At 42.6% G+C, this 26,677-nt stretch overlaps 1 protein-coding gene across 1 annotated transcript in view; it reads right to left on the bottom strand.

Moving 5' to 3' along the window:
* Positions 1-9,325: 9,325 nt before the first annotated feature.
* The window catches only part of ntf3 (neurotrophin 3), a 33,710-nt gene continuing 16,358 nt past the window's right edge, over positions 9,326-26,677 (bottom strand). The window contains exon 2 of the mRNA XM_078552828.1: positions 9,326-10,349. Within this exon, the coding sequence (XP_078408954.1) occupies positions 9,555-10,349 (795 nt within the window). The 3' untranslated portion in view covers positions 9,326-9,554. The remainder of the gene's footprint in view (positions 10,350-26,677) is intronic.

The raw sequence follows: 26,677 nt of genomic DNA, 5'->3' as shown, positions 1-26,677 counted from the left end.
AAATACATTATAAAATGAAATTAAGATAAAGAAAACTCTGGAAATACACAGATCATTCAGGAGGCCCTAGAGAGGGAGCACAGAGAGTCCATTGATATATTGAGGCCTGCCACAACCAGTGGGCATCACAAGGAATAGAGTGTCTGTTAGCACAAAGAACAACATTGAATGCAATTTAATGGCTAGTCCACCGGTTGGAAAGCTGGTGGCAACACCACTGCGTCCATTTTCAGGAGGCCCAATGGAATTAAGTCCCAATCGGGCACTTACCTTCCTGTCATCAGGCTTCCTGGTACCTAGAGGCAAATTCCCCCCCAAAAAGTTCTAGTATGGGCTGGATATCCCATCCCTGAGAGCTGCCGGCCAATCAAATGGAGGCCCAGGGAGTAGGTAAGTGGGGTGGGTTCTCCCGGGCTAGACAGGTAGGTGCCAGTGAGCTGGGGGTTTGGGGTTAGTATTTAGGGCAAGCAGGGATCTTAACCTGTGGACGGTGCCGCTGATGGGTCTCTCCGTTTGGGCATGAGCTGCCCAATTAGAAGTCACCACCTCCCAATAGACTACAGATGCCTGACAGGTTGCCTGCATGTCTAGGGTTCTGCTGGTTGAATACCAATTGGCCTCTGGGCATGAAGGCCATCCTTGGGCCTTCCCACCCAGGATTAAATCAGAGGGAGGTGTGAAGGCAGCAGGATCTCCATCCTTACCTTCCTGTCCGATTACATGGCCCCCTCCACCTCTGAACTTACATCCGGGTGGGGGGAGCATTAAATTCACCTCATTATGATTTTTTATAGATTAGAATTAATGTTTGAATTATTGTAATAGCTGTGCCTCCTCACAAAGGGATCTTATACATTTATTTTCTTGTTAATGGCACCAGGGCTTACCCAATATCAACATTACTGGTTGCTTTTAAAATGAGAGGCATGTAAAAAGGAAAAATAAGAAAGATTAATGTTTCCCATGAATTTAAGTTAACTTATTAACTGGTTTCTCTGATTTGTCAGAACAAGTTAAGCACAAGCAACTATTTTCTGTCAAGAAATCTGAATTATTTTCTGAACTCATTTTCAAAATTTGTTGACAAACCGACCAATTTTGGTGACCAAATTGTACACCGACTGTTATCGTTAATTGTATAACTCAATGACCATACTTGTAGAATGTCACAAAGTTAAAGTTCCTCTTTCAGCATTGGTTAACACCTTTGTCTTCTTGGATACATTATTTCAGCAAACAAACACAACAAATGCATTCTATCCATCCACCCCTTGGAATGAGTTGGACAAAACATTTTGTTCCATAGAGTGGCTTGGAGAAGTGTATTCTGCAGAACTATCACATTTCATGAAGGAAGGTACCTGCATTTCATACCACAAATACACATTTCTTTGGCCTTTGCTATGGTTTTCTGGAGCTCACGGGCACAAACTCAAGTCCTGCCTCTGATAACCAGCATCAACTCTGAAAGTGAAAGGAAGTGCAGCAAAATATATAGCAGTCACCAGTATGAGTGACCAAAACTTTCTGCTTTTCTCGACATAAGTAGTGATGCTGCTTCATTAGCCATCTGTTCAGAGTTTTATCAGTGATCTGAGAAGTTCTTGGCACAAACTTAAGAATTTGAATATGAACTTAATGAGTGTGTAAGCTGAATTCTGAAGTATGCATTTTTTGAGAAACATTTCTAAAAATATGCTTGTCCTTTAGCATTCTCAATTGCTAGGGAGACTATATACAATTGACTTGTTACCTCACAGAATAGAACAGAAAAAAATTGAACCCATGGTACTGGCTGTGACAGACTGCAAAAATGATGACCTCCAGAGTTTACGTTGCAAGATTTCATAACAAAACTTTCAAAGGTGCACTGCATATATTTCTGTGCTATCTTCTGTTGCTTCTAGAATAGCTTGGAATTAATTCACTCCTGTCTGATTTTCAATGTAGGTAGTGTCCTTCAAATCTACCTTATCCAAAAGGATTGACTGCAGCATTTTCTGGTAGAATAATATATTCAGCTGATACTTGAATTCATCAGAGGTGCTATGAATAAGAACATAATAAGAACAGTCTGCCATTTACAGAGTTTCTTGACACTATTCACATAGGGACACTTAGAATTTTTTATTTCTGTATGGTAGATATAAATAGTGCAGTCACTTGGAGTAGACAGTTGACCAATACTAGGATGCTAATATTTTTTTCAAAGTTACACGAGGAACTGACATTTGGCTTTTTGTACAGCAATCGGACTAAAGGATCATTATCTTCCATAAACATCATAACCAAGTCTTAGTTTCTTAAACAGAAGAACAGTGAATATAAACAAGAGGTGCCATTATTTCACTCGCTATTTTTTTTAATGCAGAGGCCTTTTTATCTTGCTCCACAATATTTTACCATGAATGCCAAGCTTCTTTCAGGCTCACATTACAAGTGATACTTTATTACATGTTACAAATCAGGAAAACAACTGCAAGCAGGCAATACATACAAAATAGAGAACATACAACTTCTGTACTAAAATAAAGAATTTCAGTTTCTCAGGCACTGAAAAAATAAATTACAATTTGGATAAAAGCTATTTACATATCTTTTTTTTATTATTTTTCATTTAAATGACTTGGATATCTTTTCAGAGGGGTTTCTATATAGGGATTAAATTAGCTTTCTACACAGCAGGCAACATTCTTTGACGAATTCACTCATCAGGAGAATAACAGCCATCATTTTTGGAAACAAAAAGCGAAAGTAAACAGACGGTTTGTTGTCAATAAAATGGTGTTTTTCTGTATATTATGGAAGATTACAGAATAATGTGCAAACCCTTCCAAACACAGGTGCAATGTACCACAGACTGCGATGAACCAGTTTAAATATGTTCCATTTTACCATTTAATTATGTCCATTAAAAATAATCAAAAATAATTGATCTAAACAGTGACCAGCAAGTTGTAGGTAGACAGATATGTACTTCTGTTAATAATCTAATATTAAGTCTGTAATTATTACTGGGACAATAATGCAACACAAACTAGTAACAGTTTGTAAAAAAAATGGCTTAGTTTAATAATGAATTAAATAAATTAGAGTTCCAAACATTTTTCCTTAAATGTAGAGGTACGGTTATCCGTGCAAAGTTTGTGTAAATGTAACAAAATTATTTGCAGGTGTTAGCAGTGGGTCTACAATAGAGACATTTGCAAGACTGAAGTTTATATTCAAATGAGGCCTTAGCTAATTGACTTTGCATCACACTGCTAGTTGCTTTGAGGTAAAGTTCAATAATCATCCTTCTCAAGGTGTTCAAACTACATTATTCCTACCGTAATGCACAATTGCTCAATGGTTATTTGCATTGTTACAAGGCAACTCTACCAGTAAGGGAGTTTCTCAATAAAATACCATATTTTTGTCATCAGATTCCATTGCAATCACGGCCAAGTATTCTAGCAAAAAAAAAACACCCTTTCACAACACAAATCCATATGGTAAAATAGATAATTGGACTGTAAATGGTTGGGAAAGGAAATGACACATAAATTCACATTACAAAACACAAAAAGCAGAGCCCATGTGGCAAAAAAATTAAGACTTGATTATATAAAGAAATAAGTGACTAGGAATGAGTTCAAAGATGACACACTCTTACAAAAGTCAGTTTACATTCATACATTCCTCAGCTTCCTCTATAGCAATGATGTCACCTGAACCTCATGGAATTCACTTCAAGACAGCTTTTATTCTCTATACGCTGTGGTTTACATTTAACTCACAGAGAGAACGTACAGTAATATTTGAATAATACATTTCCATGGTAAGATAATGTTTTAGAAAAATGTACACATTATATGGACATTTAACGGCCCTTTTCCTGATCTCACTCTTGCCATACTTGGATTTCACCAGTCATATATTTAGTTTTGGAAAATCAGTTCTCCATTTTTCAATTTGAAAGTCTGAAAAACTGAAGAATTTTATTCAAGATGATAAATTAAATGGGAATGTCTTTTTTGTGTGGGTGGGAGATTTGCTGTTAAAGGGGAAAAGTCCCTCAAGGCATTGAATAACTTGTCAAATTGCCCATTGCTCAAAGTTAGGGAAATACTGCTCTCTAGTGGTGCTGTCTGTTTTTGATTATCAAGAACACCAAAATAATTAGGCCATGGCAGTGGCAGCGGTCGTATCTAAACCATGGCCACAAACCGCTCTTTCGGAGAAGTATCGAATGCTTTCTTTTCAGGCTATTGCTTAACATTCCCTGCTCTTTCAAACCATGTGTGAATTGTAGATAATGTGTTCTCAAGTCTGTGCAAAATCTGTTTTGAAGTGAATTTTAAGGGGTATTGAAGGTTGATCTGGTGAAGGATTCAAGGAGACTTCTCCTCCTTTACACAGGGGAACGCCCGATTCTACTCAGCAGCTCTTTGATATGTATGACAGCCTGTCAGCATGGAGCTAAAAAGTGTGAACTCATGCTACATGGCTCTACATGTTGGCGTTAAGTCATACTGCCTCATTGTACTGTCAGCCATTTCTAAGATGTCCAAGTCTGGCTTTAAGAAATGTGCTTTTTACTAAATCTATAGTAAAGCATTTTTATACATCGAGAAGCTGACTCTACTAAAAAGGGTCATAAAGCCATTAGTGACAATGGCCTTAGGCTTCTGGCATCTGCAGGAGATTTTCTTACAAATTTTAGGTTTAACCAGATGTTCTTACTCATGCTTTTGTTTAAATAAATTGATTAATTTTACAGTTAAAGAAAAGAGAAATGGTAGCAACCTTACACTATATAAGTTCAACTGAGGCGCTCAAAGAATATGGGCAAACTCCTGATTCAATGGGAAATAAAGTGATATGGGCTTGATGGTCAGGGCAGAGGGAAATGAAAATGGCCAATCACATCCTGCATATAGACCCCTATAGCAAAGTGAAATCAATGGGCTAAATAACCTTGTTTCTTATTTACATCTTATTTACTTTGCCATGGCAGAACTATACTTCTACATTTACATTTGTGAAATCCATTCACATTACGTTAAAAAGGTTAAACATTATTTATTCGGGTTATTACCGGATCGAATAAATTAAGAATTACTTTCACCTTGGAATTATCGCAACTCTTGTCAGTGTTTGTTATGTAGTCACGTCACAAGTGTTGCAACTTTGCTAACCATAAAATGTGTCTAAGCAGGTGATGGTCATCCCTAAGGACATTCTATAGGTAGCAGAAGGTAAAAGTAATATCTATATGCTGACTGAAATTCTTTGGATTTCATTCTAAGGACCTCAAGGTTCTCTCATTATCAACAAGTCCTTGTTTGAAGCATTATATACCCATGGGTTACCAATATAATCATCAACACAATAGTTCATAATTACTTTTCACAAAAACAATCAGTATTTCCAAATGTCAAAGACTGAGGTTAGAATTTAGAGGGCTATTATTGGGAATATTCATTCCTGTTTCTAAGTGTAGATGTGACAGTAGTCATCCAAAGAGTAGCATCAAAGGGTAATGAATTAGCTAAACCTAAATCTTGTATTTATATATTACCTTTCACTATCTCATTTTGCCCCAAAACATGACTACTGCAGAGGAGTGTAGCCACCAAGTTGCCCATATCAAGGTCACACAAATAGCAGTGAGATAAATGATCAGATAATCTGTATTTAAGTGATATTGGTTATGAGATAAATGGTGGCCAAAGCACTAAAGAACTTTCCTGCTCTTTTTAAAATATTGCCACAGTATCTTTCACAACCACCTAATAGGGCAGATTGATCCTGATTTAATGAGCTGGATATATGATGAATTGGGATGACTTAGGAATCCTTTAGAAATGGTGGAGGGGTTCTGATTCCAGGATTCCTGACCCCTTTCCCAGGTTTTCCAATTTTCAGGTGTGCCTTTTCCATGTGCAGGCTTGTTTGGGCCTTGGGCACGCACCCTGCATTCCTGATCTGGTCCACTCCATCATGGAGATTGGCATGTCCTAGCCTTCCACAATTTTCAGAGTTGGGCCAGCTTTTCAAAGAGTAATGGTTTACTGCACCTCAGAGGTGTGGTGAACCATAATCTGCATGAGGGAACCTTTTGAAAGGTAAGTTCAAACGGTCCTCCTAATGCCCTCCCACTCACCTCCTATCATGTCTCCCCATGCTAAGGTATGCCAAACCCACCCACTCCCCATGGCCCTTTATGCACCCCATACTCTGGTATGGTCCCCAAACAACCCCTATAGTCCCTCATGCCTCCCATGCCACAGCATGCCCCACCCACCCTTTGTGGCACCTCATGCCTCTCATACCAAGCTATGGCACTTCCATGCCCTTCACCCAGTGCACTCTGTACAGAGCAATGAACCCTATAGTGACAGTGGCATGTGTTTAAAAAAAGCTTTAAAATGTCATTCATTGATAACTTTCCACTTTAAAAACTCCTTTTTACTACAGGTAAATAAAAGTGTCAATCATCCAGCCGTATTAATAGCAGAAGCTGCAGGCACTTGAAACCTCTTTATCTTGTGCAAATGAACATTATGAAATTGACAGCATAGATCAGAGAGCCAGCCAAGCAATGTTTTCTCTGGGTTTCAGGTGTTTCAACAGGCTAATCGATTACGGGGCTCCCAGCCAAGCCTTGTTATGCATTCTTGGCTTAGAGCCCAGGCATCCATTAGAGTACTAAAATACCAGCTCTGAGGTGCCATATGGAGTGGATGGGAGGGCATACCTTGGCATGGGGGTCATGAGGGGCCATAGGGGATTTGGGGTCATGAGGTGGTATGGATGCTGCATGGGAAGTTTGTAGGGGGGGAGGGGGTATGAAGCATGAGGGCTGGAGGACTTTTCTGTTTTTATTATAACTGGGACAAAGTCCCATAGCACCAAGGCAGGCCTTTTAAAAGCCTGCCTCTGCACCCGGAAGCCCCTGCGGCTGCCTCCAAACTTTTTCAGAGGCTGGCTGGCCCAGCCGCAGCCTACATCCGCCCCTGCACACCAACCTCCTCCCCCGCCCCCATCCCAGCCCCGACAACGAAAACCCCAGCCTTGCGGGTCCTTTTTCCCAAGGCGGGCAAGCCGAGCTTGGAATTTTCCCAGCTTCTGCTACCCGCCACGAAGAGGAAAATCCAGTCCAGTGTCTTTACTGAAAGGCATCACTCCCTCCATTGTGCACTGAAGTATCAGCCTAGATTATGTGCTCCAGTGTCTAGAGTGGAGCTCCAACACTTGACCTTCTGACACAGAGGTAAAAGTGCAACCACAGGTCTAAGGCTGATACTTTTCCTCTGGCTCCACAGGTCCAAAGTTGCTACTGGTGTGTGTATAGTAGTGACAACCTGGAACTTGGGGTAAAACAGAAAACATAGATGAATGCTTAACTCAAGAGCAAAGTGCTGGGTATCTGAAATAAAAACAGAAAATGCTGGAAACACTCAGTAGGTCTGGCAATATATGCTGCCAGATCTACTGATTATTTCCAGCATTTTCTGTTTTTATTTAAGAATGCACAACCATTTGTTCCTGATTTAGAAGAGTCATGTTTAATATATAAAAATTCTTGGCTGCAAATATTATTTCAAATTCGTCATCTACACTATTTGATCAGGGTTTAGTCATCTTTTCCTGAAGGAACTCACCAATTCTGGTATCTTTCCACAGGGGCTCTCCATCCTCTAATAGCTCGCCCCAGTAGCCATTTTTCATCTGAGCCTGTACCATTTGTAATTGAGAGCAGCTAACTCAGTATTGAGCATCATGTGGAACCTTCCAGGCCTGAGTTACCAAATTCTACAGTGGAAAATCGATCAAAGGAATAAGCCAATACTACATTGCATCAAATCATGTTCAGTTTTGTCATGTTTGTGTTTATTTAGATTAGGGATAATGTGTTAAATCTAGAAATGAGTACACTGTTGAGATATGATACAACATACGTCAACAGCAATGCTTGACGTCTCTATATTGCCTTGAGAATGTATGAGTTGAAGGAGAGTACAACTACACTAACATAACTAACGGATGTACTCTTTGCACTTTCAGCGTGGTGTTTTCAGTGCTTCGCCTGGCAAAGCTGGAACTGCACAGTTGAGCATTATGGAACTATCCCATTGTGGAACTCATTAATTTGCAAAGGTAGTTATTTATCTGCATCTGTGCTTGAGTTTTACCCAGATATCCTATGGCCAATATCATACACACCACTTTACTTTCACCAGTCACAATTAGTCTGCGCTAATGTGAAGGGAAACTACAGATGCTTCATATGCTACTTGTGCTATATTATGGTCATATTTTTCTGTTGGAGGAATTTGCAAAAATAATATTTCCCACAAATGACTCTGGGCTATAATAATTGTTTAAAGAGCTGTTAATGTTGTTAAGGGGCCTTGTATGGATGAAACTGTTACACTGGATGCTTGGCAGAACTTCACGTTGTTCAGGGTTCTGAGCTTGTTTGTTATTATACTGATAAGAGTCAGGGGAAAAAAATCAGCCTTTTGTCTTTGTAAGACAGCTACCATTGTTTCATATAGTAGGCAATCTTCACTTTGTTCCACAGCACGAGTCTCACTGAACATTTCATTGGAAAGTACAAAGTTTTTGCAAAAAGATAAAGCATTCAAATACATAGCACCAGGGAGCAGTTCCCTTTCAGCAGACTAGAATATTTAAAGAGGGGAATCACAGGCTGGCAAAATTTTGTGTAAAATAAAACAAGAGGAATTGACAAAAGAGGAAGATAAAGAATTCAGTTGTCCTCAAATGTATTCCTCACTTACAGGGACTTACAATTTGAAGAGGATTTATTGTAGGAAGGTCTGATTCAGTGAAAGCAGCAAACAGTACATTAAAAAGAAAATCACTTTGGAAATTAGTTGCTGTGCAGAGTAATTTTACAAGAGTAGTACCGGGTTTTTGGGGGGGTGGGGAGCGGGAGGGGAGAGAGAATATTCACAGCAGTCTTTTCTCAGTACTTCAAAGATCATATAGTTCCCAGAAAGAACAACTCTCTGGAAATGAGTGAAACATATGGAACAGCTTTATCTGTGCAGATGGCGTTGCCAGTCTTCCCTCTGATCTCAGCTTCCTTCTTACAGTTTCATTGCAAATGCCACTCAGGATGTGCTGTGCTTTTAATGGTAGATGTGCACTTTTATGACTGGCAGCCACTGCTTGTGTTTGGGTTTTCAATGCATCTTCCAGAATCACATTTATAAATCATCGACAACAATACTGACTTCAAAATGGCTGGGAGAAAATAACAAGGGGAAGTAAACATTTGAACCAGTTACCAATGCACAACAACACGGGTCCAATGACTTTTAATGATGCTGAAAGCAAGGCACAACTTAGATATCTTGTTTTGGCGAGTTGTAAGAAGCATTTTTTTTTGTCAGATGTATTGACCTTTTGTTTAATAAATAAAAATTGTGAACTATACTATAATATAAACATTCATATGCTACATGCAAAGTCATATAATTTAAAGTAATAATTTATATATTCACATAGAAAGAAGAAAAGGGGGTCGGAATGGGGAATCAGGATTTACCTAGTTTTCTGGATAATGCACAGAGGCAGGAGGTGTCTATCCTGATCCACCTCCAGCCCACATACTTATTGTTCTCTGTGCTCAGTGCTCTGACATAGGTCTGGCTGGTTTTACATTGGGAATTCCAGTGTTTGTCATCAATGCCCCTACAGCCATTCTTGACTGGTTTGGCCTCTCTGCACCGAGTCTCATAAAAATATTGTTTGATGGCAGAGTTGCCCGTTTTAATCTCTCCCAGGACAGTCACCTGCTTCCCTCGGATGTCGATCGCTGCTGTTTTGTCCGTCACCCAGCGGCTTTCGCTGTCACACACCGAGTACTCGCCACGGTGGCCCCTGCGGTCTGCATACCGCTTCCGCCTGGCTGTTCTATTGTCCATCTCCAAACTCTCTGCAAAATCCTCGATTAAATACAAAGGAGGCGGTTGTAAAGGCAGCCGGTCACTCAGCAGCACTCGGGGTGAGTGGTAGCGCTTCTTCTGCCTCAGTAACTCAGCATCCACTGAGATCATAGGCTGGAAGTCCGACATTGCATTCCCCAGCGAGTCTGTATTCCTCTGGGCTTCATCCTTCTGCTTGGTGCCCTGGTACTTCTCCTTCACTCCTTCACTCTGCTTGGAGACTCTGCCTTTCAGGATGTCCGCCTGGAGAATTTTGATGATGATTGAGCTCATGGAGTCCTCGGAAGAACTTGTTTTGTCCATGGTTGTAGCCTGGATGCCACCGAGATAAGTGAGAAGCATGCCGTAAAACAGGACAGACATTACTTTGTTCACCTGTAAAATCTGAAGAAAAGCAGGCAGGGGGTCAATTCAGGTCCACCCAGAGAGACATGCAGATCACAAGTCTTACAGCACAGTTATTACATGGCAACACAGAAGAAATCACACACTGACCATCACATCAAACATCTGCTCTCTCCTGAGTCTCACTATGTTTTTAAGTTATTCTCATAATTGGACTCAATGTCAAAATTTTCACTGTTCAAATCCCCTTAGTGCTACCCCATGCATATTTCAATCTGCAGCATTATTTCATGACTGTGTTTGTGCCATCCAGCATTTAAACTTTATACACATTTCATCAGCATGATCACACATTTGAACATAAAGGAAAATACAGGAGTCTCATACTGAGGTCACATGAACTCATGATCCACATGACACTATACTTGTTTTTAATATGACCGTATGCAAAATCAACATGTTTCTACTTCTCAGTTTGATTCTTTACTTGACTTGAGGTACAAGTAGTGATTTTAACAAGAACATAAATTATAATTTGTCCCCCAGGCATAGCACTGATCCTATCCCATATACATAAATTGCAGCCTACCAGCTTTTATGCACCTATCCCATGGTCAAGCAATCATAGATCAGAACCCTATCATGGTGATTCTCTGACTCTTGCTTCCTTCGAATGTAACCTTCCATTAGTGCACAAGGACAATGAACTTATCCTCATGTTTATTGCGTCAAATTTTTTTTTAAAAGAACTTTGAACTTCAGCTGTTTTTTGCTGAAAGTATCCAATTGCAAATGACATCAAAGCATGTTAATGGAGATAGAGGAAGAGTAAGGGAGTATGGTATCCAATCCAGAAACGGATCATTGCTGATTGGTCATCAATTCTGATTTCCTCACTTGCTTGCACCAGGTGTGAGAAGCTATAGGCCGAGTGTTGCCAACCCTCCAGGATTGTCCTGGAGTCTCCAAGAATCAAAGGTCAATATTCTGGACACTGCTACAAGCAACCCAGCAGAAAAATCACAGGGGTATGGAAAAAAAATGAGTGTTTTTTTTTCATTTCTGTTAAAACACTTCTGTTTCTATCAGAGATGGGGAAGATAGCTGTTTGACTGGATGGGGCAGTTGGAAGTGGGAGATTATGCGATGAAATCTCCATGATACATACACAATTCTACAATGCCATTTTTTCACCAAACTCAGATGTTGAACTTTTGATCCAGTCAAACATTTCACTGCAATTTATTTCTGGAGCTTAACGGCTCAACATGTTTTGTACTACACTGGTTCTATTTATGCACATTACGTGGGTGCCAGTCAACCAGTAATACTACCAAAATTACCAGCTTACAGAAAAACAATGATAGTGAAGGCTCTTGTGTCTTCTGAGCTGATGCATGGCCTGTGGGTGATTCCTGAGTGGCCTCATAAAGACACTGAGCCTGTTTAGGATTTCAGGAGGAATGTTGTGATGTCTTGACATTATTGCGTTGCAGAATCAACCATCCGCACACATGCAACTATCAAAGTCTCACTGCTTATCTGCACAGGGTTTGTTCAGGAACCTCCCTGGGTGGAAGTCAGCTCTGACGTAATATATCAACATCCATAGTCTCCTGAGGCCTGGATCTCAAACCTATTGTAGTGTGATAGCACCTTCAGGCACAATGGAGGGAATCATCACAGATTTGCACTAAGTGCGGCAGCAGGCGGGTAAAATGACGTTTTACCCGCAGGCCATAATGGCAGGTTTTCACGCCATATTGTCCCAAACCCGCCGCATTAACTAAGCATTCCCGGGAAACGCGTTGTTTCCATGGCGACGGGCTTTCATTTGCCCACCACGCCATCGCCTCGCCGTTTCATCGTGCCAGGCACCACATTTAAAGTACGGCCGCGCTCAGTGCTTCCAGCCCAGGACTGCAGCAAAGAAGACATGGCCCCGAAAAGCAAGAAGACTGCAGCCCTCGAGTGACTTTTGGACTCCATGGAGGCCCACCATGATGTTCTCTACTCCCGCTCTGGCCGCAGGAGGGGCAGCTACATTACCACTCCAGCTTGGTAGGCGGTGGCAGTGGTGATCAGTGCCAATGCTGCACAGAAGAGGTTGTCCATCCAATGCAGATAGAGGATGAATGATCTCATCCGTGCCGCCATGGTATGGCAACCATCTCATCACCCTAAACTCACACACTCAAACCCATCACACATTCACTGGCATCTCATTCACTGCCAGCGCAAGGGACATCAACACCAATTCTCACACACATTTCCATCTGGCCTCATCTCCTCTGGAGACTGCCTCCTCAGCCCTCACCATCTTGAGGCTACTTGCACAAATCAACATGTGTCCCCACACACACCCTGGGATACCCTCCTTCCCCAGTACAGCCCTCGCCCTGCAGCATCTTCCCTTGCCTAAGGTCAATTCTCCCCTTCCCCAAGCAAGACCTTGCCCTGCAGCCATTGAAAAGCCACCCGCATATGTCTGATCTGATAGGTAGAGACCTACCCGTGAGCCCCCCTAAAAGTGATGTGGTGCTGTCTGTGAAGCCTGGCGCTGATGACTGTGAGTGCTGACTGAAGCAAGGTGGGCAAACAAACCTGAAGTGCAGCCTGCCAAGTGCATACCGCTTAAGTGCTATTGTGAAACATGTTGGTGTGAAAGGGCAGATGATCCACTGGAGAGGCGGCGGGGGGGGGCGGGGCGACGGGGGGGCAGGCGGTGAGATGAGTCCGGCGGGTTGGCCTTATAATGATGTGTTTAGGTATTACAATGAGGTTCCTGATGTCTGATGGCAGGAAACACGACCCATTAGCGGGTTGAGAAATCGATCGCAAACTGGTTTCACGCCGTCATAAAACCGAATGCGCCATATTATCCGCTCATGTCACCAAATACGCCCGACGCCAGTGGGCATGGAAAATCCCAGCTAATAGGTGCATTCACCAGATGCACTGACAGTCATATATCTACACTCATTTACGTGTAAGCAATACTTTCATGGCAGTGTGTGAAATCCAAAGAACATCAAGTCATATCTATGGGATAATACTTCCATCCTAAATGTGCAATTCCTCTTATATCAAAAAATGGCAATGCCTATTACAGAAGTAGGCAATCTATAACATTTCTGTGTTATATGTTTTCAGATCTATACACAATATATACTTCTTGGAGTTAGCAATTAGTTTCAAGGAAAGGTAATTCTGTTTATCTTATTGTCTCTAAAAAAAATCTAACAAGATCAAAGCTTTCCAGCTAATACCTCAGGTATGAAGGAAAGGTGATGTATGCAAATCTGTGAGGGAAATTGGATTTTATTTCCTGTGATTGCCAGAACCAATTAGGGGATGCCATGATAGATGGAAGTGCATGCTCAGCAAAAAACCCAAAAACAGCAATAAGATCATGACTATATAATCAGTTCTAGTGATATTGGTTGAAGGTTAAACATTGGCTGGGACACCGGGGTGAACTCCCCTGCTCTTCTTTGAAATAATGCCAAGTTTAATAGCTTATTTGAAAGACGGCAACACAGCACTCCCTCTGAATAAAACATATTGTTTAAGAAGGTTTTAAAATATGCTCAAAACGTAGATGGTATCTCAGGCACTTATCATTAACAGCTGTTATGTAACAAAACATCGAGGACAAAATCGTCCCATATTTGCACTAAGTGCGATAGTGGGCATGAAAAATGACGATTTACCTGTCGGCCGCAATGGTAGGTTTTCGCATCCCGTTCCTGATGCATTCCACCTCATTAATAATGCACTTACAGGACACACACCGGATTGCTGGCAAGTGATTTGCCCACCATGCCATGACCCCAGACTTCCTTGCTCCGGGCACCATATTTAAAGCGCACCAGAGCGCAGCCTACTTCATGTCTACAGACCAGGACTGCTCCAGGCCCCGAAAGCAAAGGTGACGGCAGCCCTCAAATTCAGTGACACCTCTCTGGGCACCTGCTAGACACTGTGGGAGGCCACTGCAAACTCCTCTACCCTGGCTCTGGCTGCAGGAGGTCCACCAGAGTCAGCAATCTAGCCTGGGAGGCAGTGGCAGTGATGGCCAATACCAATGGGGCACAGAGGTGGTCAGCAATCCAATGTAGGAAGAGGATGAATGTTCTCATCTGTTCCACACAGTACGTCAACCACCTCATCAGTCTCAACTCACACACTCACAAACCCATCACACATCCACAGGGATCTCAGACACCTGAAGGGACAACACCCACTAACTCTCACACACACCCTCACATCTCCATCAGGTTCATATTCTCTGGAGCTCACGTCCTTATCCTGTCCATGGCTCCACTCACCACACAAACATTCCACACAGTGCCACATGTGCTGCTCACACTCTTTCCATGTGTTTTCATGCAGGAGAAGCCTGCTCACATCAGCAAAGAGAGGTCCCAGACTGGGCAGGTGGAGTGGCCCACATTAGGCCCCTCGTTCACTTTGAGGGATGTGCCATTACACTGACTGGTGAGGACGTGGACTGTGCCTGTGGTGACAGTGAGGTCAGCAGTGAACACCCACATGAGGATCCTGTACCACCTCATCCCTCTCTCAATGCAACTGTGAGTGCTCTCTCTCCTGCTTTTGACTCTGCTGCCATGCACTAATTCCCTGCACTTTGGTTCACAGGGAGCTCTGCCAAGGACTGACGCCCCTCAGTCAGCCAACCCCTCAGCCCCATCCAGGTCCTCACCTCCAGCCAAGAGGACTCCTCCTCCACTGAAGAGTTTAAAATAAGCAGCTTTGAAGACCTGTCACAGCGCTTACCCACACCCTCCACCAGCACAGAAACACACACCTCGGTGGGACCTAGATCTACAGCAGGCTCAGGTTCACAATCTGATGGTCATCGCATGGACACATGTTTGCACAAGGAGGAGGCAAGTTCAGCCGAGCTCCCTGGCTTCAGAGGACAGCTGGGGAAGAGGCATCTCTGAAGTCTGAGTCAGATGATGAGCCTCTGGATTCAGCCTTCTAACTCATCGTGCAGAGTCAGCAGAAGGTGGGGAGCATCACACAGAGCTTTTGGAAGCCCTCAAAAGAGTGGCACACGAGTCAGAGGAGTGTGCCCGCCTGCCCTCTGAAGTGGTGCCCACATGTGCGCCATGGAGGTCTCCATGGGGAGGATGGTGGACGCCATAGAGACCCTGGTCCAGCAGAATGGCCTGCACTCCATCATGGTAGTTATGAGTGAATTCCTTCAGTGGCAATGCGAGAGGGAAATGGAACACCTTGATGTCCCTCCAGGTGCTCCTTCTCCTCAAGGAGTCAGGCTGGGGCCCTCAGGCACTCAAAGGGAGGAGGAATTGCAGCTGGGCTTCCCTGGAGCATCAATTCAGTAATCTCAGAGGCTGTCCACTCTCTCCGAGTCCCCTTTGCCTGTGACCTCCTCAACCTCATCCTCTATCAGTTCAGAAGGAGCCGCTGGCCCACAGAAGGGCAGCCAAAGCAAGCCGGGGCCCTCCAGGCTTCGGCTCTCCAGAGGATGCATGCTGAAGTCATCAGAGGAACAGGGCCAACCGTTGCACAGGCTGTCACCACCCTTGCTGTGGATGTCAGGGCAGCACCTAGAAGAAGTGATAAGCCTAGAAAGGTTAAAAAATTCTGATCACAGTTGGTTGCACGGGTGAACACATTTTGTCACTTATAATTTGAAAATATATTCACTTTCACTGAATAATGTTTAATGTTGTCTTTCAACTTCATTGACAGGCTTGACAAATCCTCCCCCTGCATCCCCCCACCAGCCCCCCCCATCCACCCACTAACAGTTCAGTTGCTCGCAGCTAGGCCACGAGTGTTTCTGGAAGGAGAAGTGTGTGTGTGTGTGGCAGAGCCTTTCAGAGCTTCGTGCAAGCACACTCCCACACACGAGGAGCCTTCGTCCATCACACTCATCTCACTATTCTGAGCATTTTCCATGCTGCCAGCTGGGGCTCTCTTTTGGTTTTCCACCTGAGCCGACCTGCATCTCTGCCCACTCATTGGTTTCTCTCCCGTGTAGCACCTGTGCCCATCCAACATGAGGCTCCGCTCACTTTTGATTTGCACAGCAGGTTAGTTGTTAAGTTTTTGATTAGCTCCCCATCCCTTTCCCTTCCCCAGTCACCCATGTCTTTTCCTCCATCGCAGTTCAGCCCCAGCAACACCTTCCACCTCCCCAGTGTTACCCTACAGCCCGAACCCTTGTCATTCCAGGATCTCCAGGTGAACGTGCACATTCCCTACCTTTCTAAAAATCCCACCCCCATCCACATTGACCACCCCAGCCTCTGCCTTCTCACCCCCAGGGTCCGTGTTTGTCTCGGTGTCACCACCAAACACCCTTGCCGCTCCTTCTACCGGTATTAATGCGTCATCACCCTCCCAGCTTAGGGGCTCCCTCTGTCCCCTCTCACACTCGCCAATTCATCCTACCACATCCACCCTGAGTTCTCTCCTCAGGAGGCAGTCATTGACTCCACAGACACCTCCCTTGCACATTCACCTGGACACTGCACCCCCCCCAACACCTTCCTCCACCCTTACACATTCCTCCACCCATAAACCTTGCTCTACACTTACTCCTTCCTCCACCCTTACTCCTTCCACCCCTCCGTACTCCCTCCCTCCTCCAAACTCCCTCCTTCCCCCAGGCACCTTCCCCCCTCCGAACTCCCTCCTTCCTCAAACACCTTCCCCCCTCCAAACTCTCTCCCTTACACCTTCCTCTCCCCTTACACCTACCTGCCCACTTGCACCATTCTCCCACCTGCCTGATCCACGCACGCCAACACCAATAAATTTACTGGGACAAGACTTAATTATATTTTGCTATGAGCTCCTGCCGAGCAATTTGACAGTTACTCACACTTTTCGGGGGTTGCAAATCTGGCTCAGTTGTTGTTGCAGAAAGGAGTTTATCTGTTCACTATAGGGCAGACCAATTTTTCATTGATATTCATGGGAAACAGGCTTAAGAAGAGATTTTCCACACATACCAGGTGCACCAAAGTAAAAGATCTCCCCCTTTGGCCCTTCATAGAATTTTGACAGGCTATCAGGCACAACACTCAGATTTTCTGTCACTGCTGCAGATTTACATCTGCAAGAAGTGAGAGAAAGGGCGGTGCCATTTGTTATGCTGGCCACCCTCCCTACAGGGCATTAAGGTATATAGCACCGAAAAAGGATGGCACTAATAAGGAGCAAAGGCTTCCAAATCTGATGAAATCAATCAGTATCTTATACCAAGGTAAAGACATCTACTAGCATTTTATACCTACATAGCATACCTATCAACACCTTAAAATAAGGTAACATATCCACCAGTATCCAACACCAAGGTGGCATGCCCAGTAGTACCCCATGCCAAAATAACATACCAACTCGTACTTTGTACCGTGATAACATATCTGCCAGTACCCTATACCAAGTAAAATATTCACCAGTACTTTATAACAAGGTAATATACCGACCACACCTTTTAACAAACTAACATACCCTCCAGTACCCAATACTAAGTTAATATACTGTCACGAACATGTAATTATGATGTTACAGATTCTAAGGGCAACTCTTTTAAAGGCATAATTCTGTTTTCAAATCTTTACATTGAGTTTAAAGGTTTTTTTCAAAATGGAAGTATGGACAGACAACATGGCACCTTCCAGTGTTTATTCAAACCTTGTCAGATTCATATTGATAGAACTGGCTATGAAGAGTCATTAAAATTTCAAGGAACCCTCCAAGGATGTCCACTGAATTCTAAAAGGTGTGCAAAACCTTTTTACTTCTGAGGGGACAGGAGGTAGGAAAGAACTTCAAAGGACCTCAACATAATTAACTTCTTTGCCTGGTGGAACAATGCTTCATGGAAATTAACATAACAGCCATTTTGTTCTGGTTGTGAAAAGACAGGTTGAGAACAGCCATTTTGTGTGCAGAACCCCAGGAAGAACGCTGAGAAACAACATCAGAGAAGGCTCTTGGCCAAGGGAGGACAGGGAGGAAGATATTAAGAAATCAACTGCTGTTCTGCCAAAAGAGTCTGGGCAATCTTTAAGTGCTGTAACTGAAGAATTAGTGAGGAATAGGAAACAGTCTCTCCCTCCCAAAAACCTGCCAGCCTGCTGAGTCCATCTGAAAAGGCAAACCTCTGAATAGTCAACTACAGAAGCCATCACAGCTGTTAAACCAAACCTGAAGTTTCAACCCGAGGAATTCAAACAATGGGCCCACAATGATATATGACAGAGACTGAGTTGAAATCTCATCATTAAGTACTCCTTTTTTCCTTTATCTGCATTTTAATCTTTGTATCTGTCTTTTAGTTAATAATTTTATCACAGTTACTTAAATAACTTTCAGCAATTGCTGAGTAATAAACTAACCTGCATCTTGTTTAAGATTAAACCTTGACTGCTAGGTTTTTTTTTAAAATTGAACTCTCATAAATTAAAAGTGGGCTACATACATAGACAAATACTTAGCTCAGGGACCATTTTAAGGAAATGACTTTTATGTAGTCATGATAATACCCATCAATATCATATATCAAGATAAATATACTTTCCACTGAGATAAGGCTACCTGCCAATGCCTTATCACAAAGAAATATGTCCATCAGGGAATTATTTTCAGCAAATAGGCAAGGTGTGCATATCACAAAGGGTTTTCATGTGTCTATTTAACATTAACTGCTGGCTCATATTAGGCACACAGACTAACTGAAAATAGCAAATAAACAATTATTAAAATGTGTCCCTGTCCCTTTAATGAAGCTATAGCTTGCACGCACTTCATCACCATCCATTCTAGAATAATGGGAGATTGTGTACACTTTAATATGCATACTTAATCTGTTTATTTGAATGTTACAAAGATATAACAGCGACACACACACATTAAGCCTGAATGGAAAGCTCACACATGGTATTTGTGCAAGGACCAGGTGATGGATGACCAATTTTAGGATTCTTGCAAATCAAATAGCCCCAGTCGGAACAAAAGGAAATATTTTCTTCCCAAATGTGTGCAGCAGGTTAAAGTTCTAACACACAGCATCTGGGCTTTGCCTTTGATATAGGAGTCTGCTTTTCAACTGGATACTTGAGGATAAGGCTTTTGTAGTAACTTGTTCTGAAGTATTCTGTTAACCCTTACTGTACTGCAGATGGGTTCACTTGCTTGGGAGTTACAAAGAAGTTCACTCATCACGGGCTAGGCACTCCCTGGTTTATGCACACTTTGAACATTAAAGAGTGACCTGGGGGTCACACCTATTTAGGAGCCACATCAATCTAACTGAACTTCATCGGCTGCTAAACCAGCATTGTCAGTCAAAATAGAAACCTTTTTGAAGCAAGTTACTCCCATCTCCAAAATGCAGCGATAGAATAGGTAGAAGAGAAAAGGTGTGTACTAAGAAAATAAAGGGTTGAAACAGTTATAATCAATGTTCCTTTGAAATTTTCTTTGTTGTGTTTGGCCTGTTTATTGCACTGCACAGTACATTCAAGATTGCTGAACAGTCACGCACATGTGCATCTTAGAGGAAACATTGATTATAATAGATAGAAACCACTTCAACAAAGCTTAAAAACAGGGCAGAGTAAAGGAGGGTAACAGAGCCACTAAAGGACCAGTGTTTACATTATTAATTTTTATTTAAAATTGGAAGCATTGACATTTCCACATGCTAAAAGGCCTATTGCCCATTCTAGCCTGCCCTTACATTAGTACCCTCTCAAGGGGTGATGTTACATAGCCCCATTTCCTGGTTTTCTCTCCAGAATCTTGTGTATGCTGTTTCTTTAAATGATGACCCAATGTTTTTGAATGCTGTAATAAATTTAGCACGATGCACTACTTGTAGCAAAGCATTCCGCTGCAATGGACACAGATGAGAACTTCAATGGGGCAGCCGACAGAATAATAAAATGATTGGTACAATGGGAAGACTATCGGAAAGCCTGTTGTCAATGGAGGAAACTAGACCCAACTTGGCAAAAGGCTTTGCATGGAGTTTGGAGCCTGTCCTTTCTAGCATGGAAGTGGTGGCCAACTCCATTCACACACTTGTGCACCCATCCATAATGCAGCATGTGATGGTTGATGTCGCAGCTCCATTGTTGTACAATAGCAGCCAGTCAAAGTCTAAGTGCTGCAGTGGAGGCTCACACTGCTGCCATGCAAGGTCAGCTTTCTGCCACTCAGACCGCTGCCAACATGACTGTGGATTGCAGTTTGTAAAGGGAATTGCAGTTTGCAGAGGAGGTGATACCCATGAGGAACCCAACCAGTGAGGCCTAGGAGAAAAAGGAAGACTTGCAATTATATAGCCCTTTTCACAACCACCAGACATCTCAAAGTGCTTTGCAGTGAATGAAGTACTTTTTGAAGTCTAGTCATTGTTGTAATGTAGGACATGTTAGCTAATTTGTGCTCAGCAAACTCCCCCAAACAGCAATGTGAAAATGATCAGATAATTTGTTTTTGTGATGTTGACTGAGGGATAAATTTGGCTCTTCTTTGAAATAATGCAATTGGATCTTTTACATCCACCTGAGCAGGTATATGGGGGCCATGGTTTAACATCTCATTCAAAAAAAAGCACCTCCAATTGTGCAATGCTCCCTCAGCACTGCAGTGTTAGTCTTGAATTTTGTGCTTAGGTCCTGGAGTGGAACTTGAACCTGGAATTCTGTGGTTCAGAGGCTAGTGTACTACCAACTGACCACAGCTGTCATTCAAATGAAATATGCTGAGGAGCAAAATAATGAAAACCACATGCCAACAAGATATGTGATTAGTGAGAAAGGGTTTTGATGCAGAAAATCTAGATGTAGAATCAGTTTGGGTGGAGTTAAAAAGCAACAAAGGGCGGAAAACATTAGTGGGAGTTGTCTATAGGCCTCCAGACAGTAGTAGCAAGGTAGGGAGTGGTATCAAACATGAAATTACAATTGCATGTAACAAGGGAGCTACAGTAATCATGGGTGATGTTCATTTGCATATAGGCTGGGCAAACCAAATTAGCAATAATACTGTGGTGAACGAATTCCTAGAGTGCATGCGAGATTTTTTTTTAGACTGGTACATCTAGGAACCAACTAGGAAACAGACTATCCTAGATTTGGTGTTGTGCTATGATAAGAGGTTAATTAATAATCTTGTTGTGTGGGGTCCTTTAGGGAAGAGTGATCATAATATATTGAAATTCTTCATTAGGATTAAAAGTGAAGCAGTCCAATCTGAAATGAGGGTCCTAAATCTAAACAAAGGAAATGGCAAAGGTATGAGGGGTGTGTTGGCTACGATAGATTTGGGAACTTCATTAAAAAGCATGACGGTCGATAGGCAATGGTCAATATTTAAGCAACGAATGCATGCATTGTAACAGCTTTACATTCCTTTCTGCCACAAAAATACAACAGGTAAGGTAGCCCAGCCATGCCTAACAAAAGAAATTAAGGATAGTATTAGATCCAAAGAGGAGTCATATAAAGTTGCTAGAAAAAGTAGCAAGCCTGAGGATTGGGTGCAGTTTAAAATTCAGCAAAGGAGGACCAAGAGGTTGATTAAGAGAGGAAAAATAGAGTATGAGAGTAAACTTGCAAAGAACATAAAAGCAGACTTTAAATGTTTCTATAAGAATGTAAAAAGAAAAAGGTCAGTGAAGGCAAATGTAGGTCCCTTACAGTCCGAACTGGGAGAATTTATAATGGAGAACAAGGAAATGACAGAGCAATTAAACAACTATTTTAGTCTGCCTTCAGAGAAGAAAACACAAATAACTTCCCAGAAGAAATTAGGGAACCAAGCATCTAGTGAGAAGGAGGAATTGAAGGAAATTAGCATTAGTAAAAAAATAGTGCTCGACAAATGATTGGGACTGAGGGCCAATAAATCCCCAGGGCCTGATAATCTACATCCCAGGGTGCTGAAGGTGGTGGCCATGGAAATAGTGGATGTGTTGGTTGTCATCTTCCAAAATTCTGTAGATTCTGGGACAGTCCCAGCAGATTGGAGGGTGGCAAATGTAACCCCACTCTTTAAAAATCGAGGGAGGGAGAAAAAAGGGAGTTACAGGCCAGTTAGCCTAACAACAGTTAGAGAAAATGCTAGAGTCTATTATAAAGGATGTGATAACAGGACACTTAGAAAATATCAACAGGATTAGACAAAGTCAACATGGATCCATGAAAGGGAAATCATGTTTGACAAACCTGCTCGAGTTCTTTGAGGATCTAACTGGTAGAATAGATTAGGGAGAACTAGTGGATGTAGTGTATTTGGATTTTCAAAAAGCTTCAAAGTCCCACATAAGTGGTTGGGGTAGAAAATTAAAGCACATGGGATTGGAGATAATATCTTGGCATGGGTTGAGGATTGGCTGACTGGCAGGAGACAGAGAGTAAGAATAAATGGGTCTTTTTCTGAGTGACAGGCGGTGATTAGTGGGGTACCGCACGGATCAGCGCTTGGGCCCCAGCTACTCACAATATATACCAATGATTTGGATGAGGGAACCAAATGCAATATTTCCAAGTTTGCTGATGACACAAAACTAAGTGGGAATGTGAGTGGTGAGGAGGATGTAAAGAGGATTCAAGACAATTTAGGCAAGTTGAGTGAGTGAGCAAATGCATGGCAGATGCAGTATAACGTGGATAAGTGTGAGTTTATCCACTTCGATAGGAAAAACAGAATGGCAGAGTATTATTTAAATGGTGATAGATTGGGAAATGTTGATGTACAAAGGGACCTGGCTGTCCTTGTCCACCAGTCACTGAAAGCAAGCGTGCAGGTGCAGCAAGAGGTTAGGAAGGCAAATGGTCTGTTGGCCTTCATTTCAAGAGGATTTGAGTACAGGAGCAAGGATGTCTTACTGCAGCTGTGTGGGGCTTTGGTGAGAACACACCTGGAGCATTGTGCGCAGTTTTGGTCTCCTTACCTAAGAAAGGATATACTTGCCATAGAGGGAGTGCAGCGAAGGTTCACCAAACTGATTCCTGGGATGGCAGGTTTGTCGTATGAGGAGAGATTGGGTCAACCAGGCCTATACTCACTGGAATTTAGGAGAATGAGAGGGGATCTCATTGAAACGCATAAAATTCTGGCAGTGCTGGACAGAATGGGGATGCAGGAATGATGTTTCCTCTGGCTGGGGAGTCTAGAACAAGGGGCCACAACCTGAGGATATGGGGTAGGCCATTCAGGACTGGGATGAGGAGAAATTTCTCCACTCAGAGGGTGGTAAACCTGTTGAATTCTCTACCACAGAAGGCTGTGGAGGCCAAGTCACTGAATAGATTTAAGAAGGAAATAGTTTTCTAGGTACTAAAGGTTTCAAGCGGTATGGGAAGAGAGCGGGAGTATGGCATTGAGATAGAGGATCAGCCATGATCATGTTGAATGGCAGAGCAGTCTCAAAGGGCAGATGGCCTAGTCCTGCCCCTATTTTCTATGTTTCTATGTTCTATGTTTCTATGACCAAACCACTATCATACTGAAAATGAGCTTTAGGTCCCTGGATGGATCTGGGGGGATCCTTCAGTATACACCAGTCAGAGTCTCCGCAATGGATGTGGTATGCTGCACTCTGCACAACATTGCACAGCAGTGAGGTTTTGACCTGCAGGAGGAACAAAGCACAGAACACAGAGCTTCTTCACACAATTCCGAGGAGGAGGAAGAGGTGGAACATGATGTGGTTGATGCATCAGCAGTATTTTTGCAGTGTTCACTTAAGCCCTACCAGTCCACCCATCTGACAGCCACGTTCAAAAGCCACTCTTCCCCACCACTTCCTACAACAAAAATCCATCCTGGCAATAACTAAACCTCCTGGCCACAGCCCCCAAGTGATCAGTGTCAATTCTTTGTAGAATAAAAGCAAAATACTGTGGATGCTGGAAATCTGAAATAAAAACATAAAATGCTGGACAAAACTCAGCAGGTCTGGCAGCATCGGTGGAGAGAGGAACAGAGTTAACGTTTCAAGTCCGTATGACTCTTCTTCAGAACGTCAATTCTTTCTTTACCTTTTGTCATAATTGAAAAGGTCGCTTTTCAAAAAGCAACCAAAGCTGTGCAACATAGGGAAGTGATGGAAAGAAACAATTTTTAAGTGACTCAAAAATAAAACAGAAACTTAATAGTCTAAACTGTGTAACATACCCATGTGCACAACCTTTTGTATCTACAAATCTTTTCCTTTTCCTAGAACTTCTATGAGGTGCAAACCTTGTGGCTTCACCAAAGAGAGAGGAAGGCTGTTCAGGTCTCTGTACTGACTGTTGTGATGCTCTTGGCCGATGTTCTCTGGGTTTTGCAGCCTGTGAGAGCCCCACCTAAGACCACCCCACCTGCACCTCTGCTGGGGAAGACTCGGCCATTGGGACATGAGGCAGCATGTGGGGTACTGACTGAGGATAGGATATCAGCCATCCTATTTAAGATGCCGTTCATAGTGTGCCATTCATATTGGTGAATGTCAGCATGCACTCATATGTTAGCTGTGCTTGATGTTCCATGTAGATGGCCACTCTTTCCATGGATGAAAATATCATCACAAAGGCCTGAAATATCATCACTCATGCCTTATATAAATGCCTCCAACCTCTCTGCGAGTGTGCAAAGTGCAGCTGGAACACCTGCCAGTACATTGCACATTCTATGCTGCTGCTTCAGATGTATCCCATTTGGCAATGACCCCCAAGGTACTGCATATGTTCCAGCCAACCAGAGCTTGCAGCATCCTGCAACCTCAGGTACAGGTGTCCCTGTTTCCATCATCTGTAATTACTCACTTATGATGTGCATGTCACCAGCTGAAAACCCAACAATCTGCCTTACCTGTCCCACTGAAGTGAGCTGGGACATGGTCTGCATGAGTCCTGTGATGATGCTCTCTCAGAGTGAGTGACCATCTCTGAGGAGTTGTCATCATTCTCCTGCATTAAGGCCCTTTGGCAGATTAAAGACATAAATTAAAACTGTAAAGGTAATAATGTTTTCAATGAACATTATGCACATGTTCATTCACTGCTGGCATCAAGTTAACATGAATGAGTGCTGTACATCATGCGGTTGTTTGATATTTAATTTTGTCACAGGTGGCTGGGCCCCAATCTCCCCATCCTTCTCCCAGCAGCTTCTCCTGCCCTCTGTAGCCTCGGTCTATTCTCCAGGTCATGCTGTATTTCATGGGGAATGCCTACTAGTTCATCCATGTCTGGAAGCAACTAGTTTGTGCAGATGCCCTTATGTCATCATAAAGCCATCCAGCATCTGGCACACCACTCCCTGTAGACTCTTTAACTTGAAATAACAACAGAAAGTGCCAAATACTTAAAAAAAAACAACCAGGATGAATCAAGCAGCAACTAGCATGTAAATAGTTGTTGTTCCTTTTAAACAGCGCCAATGAGGAAACCGTGAACGCATGTTCCACAGTGTAAGCTTAAGAGAGGGCATTAGCTAGTGTTAAGTTCCAAAATGGCATCACTGGTGTCAAATCACTGTTGCATGCTGATTGACAATGTGATCTGCCTGTACTACATAGTTCCAGCAGACATTCACTGCATGCGCACTAACCCCTGCACCAATATGGCGTCCGACACAATTTAGCCCACAAGCATGTTGCGGACTCCATTTAGAGCTAGGTCAACTGTGTCCAACCTGCAAGCCTACAGCCATGAGCAGCCCCTAATATGACTCTCAAAGCTAAGGCATCTTTGCTTGTAATTCTAATTTGTTGGCTTGTCTTAATTGAATTTTGTGCATTAAAGTTTTGCCAATGGTTGTCTGCAATACAGGGCCATAATATTGGGTGACTAATTATCCAAAAGTGAACTAGAGTAAGAATAATATTTGACAAAAGGGGAAGGGGTTTCTACAGTTCACACAGGATTGCTTTGTAGATTGTTATATAGTCCAAGGAAGGTAGCAGTACTGAATTTAGTTCCAGAAGGTGAAGTAGCGCAAGTAGGTAAAGGTTGGAAATATCTTGAAAACAACAGCTATAATATAATGAAGCTTGATACAAAAATTGAAAAAGGACAGAAAAGAAGGATAAAAATAATTTCCTGAAAGAAGGCTAAACTCAATGAGAAAAAAAAAAACTAGATAAATTAAAAAGAGCAGGTGAGCAGCCAGACTGGGTACAAACAATGAGAAACATTCAACTAGAAGATGATCAGGGTATAGATGATGATTATAACCACACAACAAAACTGTGGCACAGCAAAAGCTGAAGCTTCTTGGAGGAGTTATGCCATTAAAATTAAATGAGCCTTGAGAAAGTGGCAGATGAAATATCTAGGGCAAATAATACAAAATAAAACAAG

The sequence above is a fragment of the Cetorhinus maximus genome, chromosome 12 (genome assembly GCF_964194155.1).
Source record: "Cetorhinus maximus chromosome 12, sCetMax3.hap1.1, whole genome shotgun sequence".
In the NCBI taxonomy this organism is placed as follows: Eukaryota; Metazoa; Chordata; class Chondrichthyes; order Lamniformes; family Cetorhinidae; genus Cetorhinus; species Cetorhinus maximus.
Note: the sequence above shows the minus strand (reverse complement) of the source record. Positions and strands in the feature narration are given on the sequence as shown.